The following is a 12,069-nucleotide window of genomic DNA, read 5'->3' as shown; positions in this document are numbered from 1 at the left end:
GGTAACAAGAGGTCTCTCCTTGGCTGGTAACAGGAGGTCAATCCTTGGCTGGTAACAGGAGGTCACTCCATGGCTGGTAACAGGAGGTCACTCCTTGGCTGGTAACAGGGGGTCACTCCTTGGCTGGTAACAGAAGGCCACTCCTTGGGTGTAAACAGGAGGCCACTCCTTGCTGGTAACAAGAGATCCCTCCTTGGCTGGTAACAGGAGGCTACTCCTTGGCTGGTAACAGGAGGTCACTCCTTGGCTCGTAACAGGAGGCCAATCCTTGGCTGGTAACAGGAGGCCAGTCCTTAGTTGGTAACAGGGGGTTACTCCTTGGCTGGTAGCAGGAGGTCCCTCTTTGGCTGGTAACAGGAGGCCACTCCTTGGCTGGTAACAGAAGGCCACTCCTTGGCTGGTAACAGGAGGCCACTCCTTGGCTGGTAACAGGAGGTCACTCCATGGCTGGTAACAGGAGGGTACTCCTTGGCTGGTAATAGGAGAGCACTCCTTGGCTGGTATCAGGAGGTCACTCCTTGGCTGGTAACAGGAGGCCGCTCCTTGGCTGGTAACAGGAGGCCACTCCTTGGCTGGTGACAGGAGGGTACTCCTTGGCTGGTAACACGAGGGCACTCCTTGGCGGGTAACAGGAGATCCCTCCTTGGCTGGTAACAGGAGGGCACTCCTTGGCTGGTAACAGGAGGCCACTCCTTGGCTGGTAACAGGGGTCACCCTCCTTGGATGGTAACAGGGGGTCACTCCTTGGCTGGTAACAGGAGGTCACTCCTTGGCTGGTAACGGGATGTCACTCCATGGCTGGTAACGGGAGGTCACTCCTTGGCTGGCAACAGGAGGTCACTCCTTGGCTGGTAACGGGAGGTCACTCATTGGCTGGTAACGGGAGGCCACTCCTTGGCTGGTAACAAGAGTTCCCTCCTTGGCTGGTAACAGGAGGCCACTCCTTAGCTGGTAACAAAGGGTCCCTCCTTGGCTGGTAACAGGGGGTCACTCCTTGGCTGGTAACAGGAGGTCCCTCCTTGGCTGGTAACAGGAGGCCACTCCTTGGCTGGTAACAGGAGGTCACTCCTTGGCTGGTAACAGGAGGCCACTCCTTGGCTGGTAACAGGAGGCCACTCCTTGGCTGGTAACAGGATGGTACTCCTTGGCTGGTGACAGGAGGTCCCTCCTTGGCTGGTAACAGGAGGCCACTCCTTGGCTGGTAACAGGAGGTCACTCCTTTGGCTGGTAACAGGAGGTCCCTCCTTGGCTGGTAACAGGAAGCCACCCCTTGGCTGGTAACAGGAGGTCACTCCTTAGGCTGGTAACAGGAGGCCCCTCCTTGGCTGGTAACAGGAGGTTCCTCCTTGGCTGGTAACAGGAGGCCACTCCTTGGCTGGTAACAAGAGGTCCCTCCTTGGCTGGTAACAGGAGGGCACTCCTTGGCTGGTAACAGGGGGTCCCTCCTTAGCTGGTAACAGGAGGCCCCTCCTTGGCTGGTAACAAGAGGCTGTTTCCTGGCAAACAAGCAGTGTACAAACACACCTGCGAGACACACCGTGCTTTGCATGTCCCTCACTGGTCCCTGCTTGTCACTTGAACCTCTGCCTGTTGTGCTCCCTGTGCTGTGACTTCAAGTCCAAAGTACCCTCTATGTTTGACACCTACTTCCATCTGAGCCTGACTGCCACTCGCCGCTCTGAAGGATGCATAACTGCATAGCTCCAGTAGACACAAAATCCAGGGCGGAGCTTCTCTTCTCCAGAGACATTAGCAAAGTCATGGTCCTTAGCAACATCTTCTTGGATGAGCCACAAATCATTAAAATTAACACAACAAAAATTAAAATATATAGCATTCAAATAAATGATTAAAGGAAACCAAAAAAAGACAAACATGAGCAATGCAGTCACTATCCGCGTTGTCAAATACAGCATAAGCCAGGGCGAGGCACCTTAGCACAATCCTGCGTGGAGCTGCACAGCAGGAAATGTAAATAGACCCCACAGGTGTTCTAGCAGCTCATTATCCTAACAGAATCGCCCTTAAATGTGAGATTTCCCGCTCTGGCCAAAGCTGGGCTAGGGTTTGTCTGATCTTTGTCTTTATTACAGGAGCTGATCCTATGGGTGACCCTTCGAGACACCACGCGGTCTATCCCGGCAACAACATTGGCAAGAGAAGGGCACCCTCAGGAGCTTCATGGCAAATATCATCAGCGGGGATAAGCCACTAAGGAGCAAACCATCCACAGGGTGGAAGCTTGCGTGGAGGGACAGAGTCCAAATCCCTCATTAGCAACCTGGTGATGCGTAAACCGGAGCACTGCGCGCGCCTTCGCATTGGACATGACAGTATTTTATCATATTGGGACTCCTGTGCTTTACTCCCCCCACCCCACCCCCTTTCCCCCCGATTCTGGAGTTAGTTGGGGGCCTAATCTTCTGGTTTTACAGATTTTATAAACCAAGATGGAAACTCACTTGTATCCCTGTCTGTTGTTTCTAGGAATTGAAAAAAACAGAAAGTGTGTCTTGATTACTCTTCCACCATACTTTAATAAAACCTTCCTGGCTAAAGGGTGTGCAGAATGATCTAAGGAAATTGTATAAAGGCTTAAAAACTCCTCTGTTGGAAGCCTGGCTCTCCACTCCTTCCAGTTCCCTATTTATTTACTTTTCTGATCCCCCTCATCTACACTGAACAGGAAACCTAATTCACTTTGGTCTTTGTCAATGAGGGTGATCAGGACCTGCATGGATCCATAGTTCTGAGCAAGAAGAACTCAGCTTCCTTCTCAGGGCCACAAAGAGCTTCTCTACACATTGGGAGGCAGAAGGACCCATCACATTTCTGTAGGATCTACAATAGTTTGAGAGGTCTTGTGAATCCTCTAAAAAACGCTGAACCATCACAAATATCCTGGAATGTAATGATTCAGTGTATATTTGGCTAATACATCACTATTTAATTGCAGCTGAGATGGTTCAACCCAGTAATCAATCTCCTCTTTCCCACCAGGACCACCACCTTGTGTTCAGAGTTGGAAAGAAGGTTTGAGAGTCCAATCACCCTGAACTCTTGCAGTGATTAAGTTTGAAGCTGGGTGAAGCTTAACCCAGCCCAAAGTTTGAATTTCAGAATGAGTTCTCCAAAGACCGCTGTCTTCCTTGCTTCTCATCTTCCTTTTGCCTCAAGATCTCTTTACTCCACTTATAAGTGCTTCCATTCTCTCTCCCTCCATTTGACTCCCTGTTCTTGGCATTGCATTCTCCAGAGTACCAGAAGAGTGGGGAGAACTCATCGCAGAGCAGCGAGGTGTCCGGGTTCCTGAAGCTTGGCTGGTCGGGGAAGCACCTTCCACTGGTAAGGAGTGAGTGTGAGTGGGAAGAAGATGAAAACAAATGTATCTAAGAGGTAAGAAAGTTAGAGTGTGTGTGCATCTGTGTTTGTGTTTTTTTAAGGTCACTGGGAATTATGTCTGAGCTCAGTTGCTCCTTGATTCGGCTGCTTTGCTTGGGTGTAGGCGGGCTCTTCAAGTTTGGATTGTCCCTTTTTAGGCGCGCTGGCTGACCAATGCCCGATTCCTAGTACTCTTGTGTTAGTTGAGTGTTTCTACAGAGGAAGGGGTGGACCTTACATCTCCTTAGTAAGCTTTTTAGCAATTGTGGAGGCAGCTAAGCAAAGGTTTTGTTGCCGTCATTCAACCTGCCAGTAGGCTGTCGGGCTGCTTATGACACTTTTCAGTCATGCGAGGATGGGGTTCAAGTAAACCTTTTCTCCTCCATAGCACAAAAAGGCAGAAATAAGAAAGCCTTTGAAGAGGCTTGAATTGCCACCCTGTGGCCTGGACCTTCTGGAAAGTAGGGGCTGATCAAGAACAGGCTTCAGCGCTGCCGGACAGTGCAGGACGCCGACCCGCCTGTCGCTCACAGGCATCTCAAGGGCCTTGTTACCATGTGATTATAATCCAAGTAGGATCACATGTGAGAGTAACCCGGTGCTGGAGCACAAAGGTAGGCCAGGGGGTGCTCCTAGTTGAACAGCCAGGTCTTCAGTTTCTTGTGGAAATTAAGAAGTGGAGTAGCAGTTTTGACGTGCTGAGGAAGTTTGTTCCGGTTCTTGGCAGCCTTTCTCCCATTTGCTTGGGCATAATTGCGCACAAAAGTTATTTATTTTGCAAACTTGAAAAATTCACATCTCGAAAAGTACTTACTGTAGAACAAAGGGCCCGATTCACAGAATGAACTTAAGATTCAATCCTAAACTTACTACTATGTTGGTATTCACAGAATGCACTTACTACTTTTGGCATTCACAGAATGCACTTACTACTTTTGGCATTCACAGAATGCACTTACTACTTTTGGCATTCACAGAAGTTAGGATTTTGTCTTAAGACAATCTTAAGACAGACTTAAGACAGATTTAAGTTTGGATTTTGTCTTAAGTCTGTCTTAAGTTTGTCTTAAGACAAACTTAAAACAAAATCCTAACTTCTGTGAATACCAAAAGTAGTAAGTGCATTCTATGAATACCAAAATAGTAGTAAGTTTAGGATTGAGTCTTAAGTTCATTCTGTGAATCGGGCCCACAGTTCTTGGTCTGAAAAATGACACAAAAATTGGTGTCATTTTTATTGATTGGTCTCAGATTTATTCTCATTCATTGCCTCTGTGAGTACAACAAATGCTTAACACTGCCCCCTGATAAGACTAACTGCTCGCCCACACTACCACAAATAGAGTGTTAGTATTATCCACTTTTGCCTCTGTGTACCAATCTATCACTCACTGGACTCTCTGCACAGTGTGCTTCGTTTTAATGCGCTATATAGAGAGCCAGCTTACTACAATCTCGTTCCCGAGTCGACTTTTAAATTTACGTAGACTCGCTAAAAGGCCATCTTTTTGATCTTTTTGGGGGGGGAGTTTTATATAGCGCAAACTCAACCCCAAGGTATCGGAGCACTTTACATGAGCTCCAGTTGCCTTAGTTGCCTTAGAGAGAGACACATTTATTTGTTAGGCACTGAGAGATTACGTGATTTGCCCGAAAGCTCAGGATGTTGAGTGTCCCTGCCGAGACTCGAACCCAGTTCCCCAGCTTCACGGGCTCACAGCTCTAGCCGTTAGGCCACATCTTTGGTAAGGGCTATCTTGAGTGGTGTGTCGCAGTGGGGTTGATCCTTTGATGTAGTCTCAGTGTTTTGCTGCTCCATGACAGATGTGGTGAAAAAGACAGTCGTACTTTTCTGAGCTTGCTTCTTTGATGGCATGAGTCACACCTATTGCTATTCCACTAGTCTCCTTACGAGATGAGCATCCAAAGAGTCACTTGTCGAAGCGAGGGCTTGCGTCTCACAGGTAATGGTATCGCTCAGTGACTCTAGCAAAACTACACTGATGCCCGCAAAATTAGCTAGATTGGACTTTACAGTCTGGACTACTTTCCCTGCTCGCGACGCAGCGTACTGCACTCGTGTCGTGTCTCTCGGTGAGCACATACCACTTGACACGTTGGCCGAGTTAGATAGATCAAGACTATTCATATCTTTAAATGATGCGGCCCAGTTTGTTAGACGACATGAAGTAAGGCGCTACTATAGTATATCACAGCAGGTGGTATCACAGGTTTGTCATTAAGCTAGATGTAGCACATGTGCTATGAGTTCACTTTCATTCAATCAGGTTTTTGGGTTGCTGCTGGGGCAAAGAGAGTCAATCGGGAATGCAGTCCCCGTAGAGTCTCTAGCACTGAAGTACTATGCTACCTTCTACCTCTCAATTCCTGGGCAAATTTCTTTTATTTTTTTATTATATACCCATACATTTAAGATAACGCAGTACATTAGGCCTATACTATAAAATAAACACAATGGCTCTTATAAATAGTAATATTAGAATAAAGGGAGGAATATCATATATATTATAAATACTATAAATACTGTAAGTGCTTAAAAAAGAAGTGAGATAGAAAAAACCGAATGGTAGCATTTCCTAATTATATACATTGAGTTGATATACACATGGTTTAGGATACTTCCCAAAGGCCGCCACTTCTTATCCCACCAGGGCAACCCACATTCTTTCTCCACCTTACGATAGGTGACCAAATTGCCCGCTCGAGGTTTCTAGCCTCCCTACCCCTGCATGCATATAGTGCGGTCTCTTGATTATATATCCCCAAGAAGCATGCTAGCCATATTTGAAAGGTGGGGAGATCAGCATCCTCCCATTTTGCTGGGATTCTTATCCTAAAAACAGCTGTGCCAATAAATATTAAATATTTCTCTGTGGTATCCAGGCCAATATGGCTATCACAGCCCTTGAGCATCAGGGTGGGGGACACGTTAATCCTGCGACCTAATAGTCCCTCCCAAAAGCTCACCACCTTGTTCTGGAGAGAAAGCAGCCTGTCCGGGGCACATTTCAGTGTGTCGCATACAGTGGACCTACCAGTATTGTTTCAACGCTTCTCCCTGAGTGCTGCGACACACCCCGGGGACAGCCCACTGAGGATCATTGTTAGACGGACCGGGAGGGTCGGCCGAGGTTACGGGGAGAGGTCTCCAGGGAGAGCCGTCTCCAACGACTGTACAGATAAGTAACTTCCCCCCCACAGACGGACACCACACAAGGTTGAAGGTTAACGAGACTTTATATGCAATTCTTAGGTTACGATGATGGATACAAGGAGGTCTGGACTCAGGGGTCCCCTCGGTTCTAGTCTCTGGTTTAGGAAAGGGGTAGCGGGACAGTCTTAGTTACCAATGAGTACAAAATAGCTCTCAATCCTCGAGCTCGGCGTTCTAGATGATCGGGCCGTGGAGGAGCCAAGCAGGTCCCGAGATGGATGAAGGAAGGACGACGGTCCGCGGCGGAGCCTGCAGGTCCCGGTGGAAGATGACGGTTACAACGGTCCGCGGCCACGCCAGCAGATCCCGACGACGATGAAGGATGAAGGTTACGACGACTGTGGCAGCGCCAACAGGCAGGACGATGGTGCACAGGACAGAGCTATGGCAGCGCCAGTAGTCCGTCCAGGATGAGTTCCTCTTTACGTCTCTCGACTCCAAGATACAACTGCCTTCCTGCTCTGGAGCTGCCCCAGTTATAGGGCTGGTGTGCTTTGATGTCCGGACCCTCGCACTTGGAGGTCGGGAGGTCCGGGATGGGGGAGTCCAGACACCCAGCAGGGGGGTGGAGCCAGCGCCCGGGGAGGCGATGGGCGAGCGGCACTTGGTGGGGGAGAGCCATCGGCACCTCTTTCTCCCATTGACTTGCCAAGTAGTCCGCTCACCTCCTGGGTGGATGGTGGTGCCGGGATGTCTGAGGCCGGGCCAGGCCCAGGGTTGAGGTCGATCGGGGGCCAGGCGGCCTCGTGGTGGAGTGTCCAAGATGGCGCCCCAGGATGGGCGCGTGGGCCGGCAGTGGATCGGACCCACGAGGTCGACATGCTCGAGGGCAGGGGTCCCTGAGGGGACGGAGGACGTGCAATGGTGGTGTGTGGTACTTGCGTGACCGGGCTCGGGCCTGGTTGGGCCGGGGGAGAGCGGCCCTTCATGTAGCCTGTCCAACATGCGTCCCCCCCAGCTGAAGGCGGGGAGAGTTACCCATCCTCTTGGGGACTCTCCTCGTCGAGGCGGAAGAACCGGGACAGGCCATCCGCGTTGGCGTGATCTGGCCCAGGCCGGTGTTCAACTGTGAAGTCCATACCTTGTAGGGAGATGGACCAGCGTAGTAACTTTGGGTTTTCCCCCCGCATCTGCATCAGCCACTGCAGGGGTCGGTGGTCGGTCTGCACCCGAAAGTGGGTGCCGAAAAGGTAGGGCCGGAGTTTCTTGAGGGCCCACACCACAGCGAAGGCCTCCCTCTCTATGGTGCTCCAGCGTTGCTCCCGTGGTAGGAGTCTCCGGCTGATGAAGGCCACCGGTTGATCAAGGCCTTCGGTGTTCACTTGAGACAGGACTGCCCCAATGCCCTGGTCGGAGGCGTCCGTCTGGACGACGAACTCCCGGCTGTAGTCTGGGGCCTGGAGCACAGGGGCGGAACACATGGCGGCCTTTAATTGTTCAAATGCAGTTTGACACTCTGGGGTCCAGGTGACTTTCTTGGGTTGGTTCTTTGACGTGAGTTCTGTGAGGGGCCCCACTATGGTACCATAGTCTTTTACGAACCTTCGGTAGTAGCCCGTGAGGCCCAGGAAGGCTCGTACCTCGGTTTGGGTGATGGGGGGCTGCCAGGCCTGGATGGCGGCAATTTTCAGCTGTAGCGGGGCCACTAGGCCGCTTCCCACCTGGTGTCCGAGGTAGGTTACAGACCCTTGCCCAATTTGACACTTGCTGGCCTTGATCGTGAGGCCGGCTCGCTGAAGGGCTTGCAGCACTGCTCGGAGGTGGTGGAGGTGCTCGGTCCAATGGTGGCTGTATACAGCGATGTCGTCTAGGTAGGCGGCGCTGAATCCTTCGAGCCCCGCTAGGACCTGATTGACGAGCCGTTGGAATGTTGCTGGGGCATTCTTCATGCCGAAGGGCATGACCGTGAAATGGTAATGGCCATCGGGGGTGGAGAAGGCAGAACGTTCTTGCGCCCGGGGTGTGAGGCCGATCTGCCAATAGCCTGCTGTCAGGTCGAAGATGCTGAGGTAGCGGGCAGCTCCCATTCGGTCGACTAGTTCATCTGCCCGGGGGATGGGGTGCGCGTCTGTTCTGGTGACCGCATTCAAGCCCCGGTAGTCGACGCAGAACCGGAGTTCTGGTGTGGTGCCGGGGGCAGCTGCTTTGGGGACCAGTACGACAGGGCTGGCCCAGGGACTGTCTGAGGGCTCGATGACCCCGATCGTGAGCATCTTGGCTATTTCTTCCTGGATGCAGGCCCGTACCCGGTCTGGCACGCGGTAGGCTCGGTGGCGGATAGGGGGGCTGTCCCCGGTATCCACATCGTGCACACACCAGGAAGTGACACCCGGGGTGAGGGAGAACAGGCTGGCGAACTGTGATAGGAGGGCTTGACACTCCTGGCGTTGTTCTCTGGTGAGGGCCTCTGAGAGCCGGACCCCATCCACGGAGCCGTCTTGCTCTTGAGTCCGTAGGAGGTCAGGGAGAGGCTCGGAGTCTTCTTCAACCCCAGTGTCTGTGGCCATCAGGAGGCTGAGCTCTGTTCGCACAAAGTGGGGCTTTAGTCTGTTAGCGTGGAGGACCCGGAGAGGGTTCCGGGAGGATTCCATGTCGATGAGATAAGTGGCAGGACCCTTGCGCTCTATTACTTTGAAGGGCCCCGTCCATTTGTCTTGCAGGGCGCATGGCTCAGTGGGGGACATCACCCATACCTGTTGGCCAGGTTCGAATTCAATGGATGAGGCGTTCTGGTCATACCATTTTTTCATGTCCTCTTGACTGGCCTCTAGGTTGGCCTTCGCTAGTTCTCTGAACCGCCGGGTCTGGTTGCGGAGGGTGAGGAGGTACCGGAAGACATCTGGAGGGTTCTTTAGCGGAGGCATCTCCCAGCCTTCTTTGACGAGACTGAGCGGCCCTCGCACTGGGTGTCCATATAGCAGTTCAAATGGGCTGAAGCCCAGGGATTTCTGGGGGACTTCTCGATACGCGAAGAGGAGGCACGGCAGCAGCACATCCCACTGGCGACGGAGGGGCTCTTCCAACCCCCCGATCATTCCCTTTAGCGTGCGGTTGAACCGCTCAACGAGTCCGTTCCCTTGAGGGTGATAGGGGGTTGTGAATCTGTAGGTGACCCCGCACTGTTGCCAGAGGGACTTCATGTATTTGGAAATAAAGTTCGTGCCTCTGTCGCTGACGACTTCTCGGGGGAAGCCCACACGGGAGAAGATCCCCATCAGGGCCCGGCCGACCACCGGGGCTGTCACAGTTCGCAGAGGAACAGCCTCAGGGTAGCGGGTGGCGTGGTCCACTAGCACCAGGATGAATCGATGGCCTTGTTTTGTGCGTGGGTCCAAGGGCCCCACAATGTCTATTCCGACTCTCTCAAACGGGGTAGTGACCACGGGAAAAGGTTGCAGGGGAGCCTTTAGTTTGCGGCCGCTCTTCCCACTGGCTTGGCACGTGGGGCAAGATCGGCAATGCTGGTGCACATCGTTTCTCATTTTGGGCCAGAAGAAGTGGGTCACTAGGCGACTGTAGGTTTTATCTTGTCCCAGATGTCCTGCCAGGGGGACATCGTGGGCCAGGTTTAACAGGAAGTCTCTGAAACGGAGGGGTACCACTAGTACTCGGTTGCTCCCCAGCTCGGCGATTCTTTGCTCGCTGTACAGCAGATCATTGTCCCAGTAGACCCAATGAGTTCCGGGGGTATCCCCTGCGCTTTGGGCGAGCGCTTGCTGGCGGAGTCCCTCGAGGGAGGGACAGGTCTTCTGTTCTTTGCGAAATTGTTCTTGCGTGGGCCCCCCTTCTTGAGGCCACTGGTCGAGGTTAGCGAGGTCGGTAGATTGAGCTGGTTCGGCGGGAATGTTACGGTCGGTGTTTTCGGCCGGGGCGACCGGAGGCGGTGGCGCCGGCCATTCGGGTTCTTCTGGCTGGTGGTTGGCACGGGCGGCCATGGAACGGGTGGTGACGCACGCCCAGTCTGGGACGCCCAACATCCCCAGGTGTTCCTTTCGCTCCACGGCGGCCCACGGAGAGCTTTCCAGGTCATTGCCCAGGAGGCAGTCTACGGGGGCATCGTCTCGGACCGTCACTTTCAACATGCCGGAGACCCCCCCCCATTCGAAGGGGACGCAGGCCATCCGACACAGGCTCTCCGAGTTATCGGCTGATCGTACAGGGCAGAGAATGTTCGGTAGATACTGTTCTGGGGCCACCAGGTGACAGCGGACGGCTGTTACACTGGCCCCGGTGTCACGAAGGGCTTCGGCCTGGTGTCCATTGATGCTCACCCATTGGCTGTACTTCTGGGTGTTAGCGGGTAGGGGGACCCGCGGGACCATGTCTTTCCCCCCTAAGCAGGCTAGAGTCATGGCGGCTGGCTCCCACTCTTGATGCTCTTGTTCGTACTCTTCCTGTTCCTCGGAGATCTGTTCTTCCCCTAGGGCTGCAGCGGCCACTTGGCGGGGTCTTGGGCTCTGGTACTGCGGGCAGTTTGGGTCGTTCGCATAGTGGCCGACTCGTTGACATCGGTGACACGTGACATTGGCTCTGTACCCCGGTCGCGCTGGGGTGCTGCCCGGTTGGCCGGGGGGGTGGTGTTGGTAGCGGGGGCGACCGGGGCGTTGTCTCTTCCTCGCCCTTGGCCCCCTCCTCCTCCTCTGGGTCGGTGCTGACCATTGTTGTTCCGGTTCTGTTCGTAGGACCCATTCCGGCCCACTCTGGTGATCTCCCACCGGTCAGCTTCGGCTGCGAGCTGCCGGGGATCCGTTAACTTGCTGTCGAGGAGGTGTTGGCGGAGTTCAATGAAGCAATTGTTCGACAGATGCTCCCATACCATCAGGTTAAATAGTTGCTCGTAGGTCGTGACGTTGCTTCCTCGGATCCAGCCCTCGAAGGCTCGGCTAAAGTATGTTACATAGTCCACCCAAGTTGTACCCGGGATGCGGGTGCAGTCTCGGAACCTCTGACGGTACATCTCGGGTGTGAGACCATAGCGGGTGAGGAGGGCCGCTTTCATATGGTCGTAGGAGGTCATCTGGTGGTCCGGGAGCTGTAGTAGGGTGTCGCGGCCCTCATTGAGGAATCTTCCCCAGAGACCGGCTCCCCAGTCGCTTCTATCGATCCGGTGTGCAGTCATAGCGATTTCATAGGCTTTAAACCATTGCTGGATGTCGTCCTCTCTGAAGTATTCTCGGACAACATCCTTGGGGATGTGTACCTTTTTGTCTGTGGCCCCTGGGGTGGGGGGTCGCTCGGGCACCCCTGCTTCTTTATTCTGCTTGCGTAGGTTGATCTCGGCTAGGTTTCGTTCGTGTTCGTACGCTAGTTTTTTTTCCTCGAGCTCCCTTTGTCTCTGTTTCTCCTCTCTTTCTTCTCGGAGACGCAGGTGCTCTAAGTTGATTTTTTGTTCGGCCAACTTAAGTTCAACGTCCATTTTAAGTCGGGCCATTTCTAGTTCGTGTAGTCGGGTC

The 12,069-nt window shown here is 53.1% G+C and overlaps 1 protein-coding gene across 1 annotated transcript in view; it reads left to right on the top strand.

The window, feature by feature from the left end:
• Positions 1–12,069, top strand: part of LOC147666252 (phosphatidylinositol 3,4,5-trisphosphate 5-phosphatase 2-like) — a 420,611-nt gene that overhangs the window by 241,073 nt on the left and 167,469 nt on the right. Inside the window, exon 21 of the mRNA XM_086949195.1 lies at positions 3,257–3,345. Coding sequence (XP_086805321.1) covers positions 3,257–3,345 — 89 coding nt within the window. The remainder of the gene's footprint in view (positions 1–3,256; positions 3,346–12,069) is intronic.

This window comes from Lissotriton vulgaris, unplaced genomic scaffold (genome assembly GCF_964263255.1).
Source record: "Lissotriton vulgaris unplaced genomic scaffold, aLisVul1.2 SCAFFOLD_568, whole genome shotgun sequence".
NCBI lineage: Eukaryota > Metazoa > Chordata > Amphibia > Caudata > Salamandridae > Lissotriton > Lissotriton vulgaris.
The sequence above is the reverse complement of the archived record's forward strand: the minus strand, read 5'-3'. Positions and strand labels throughout refer to the sequence as shown.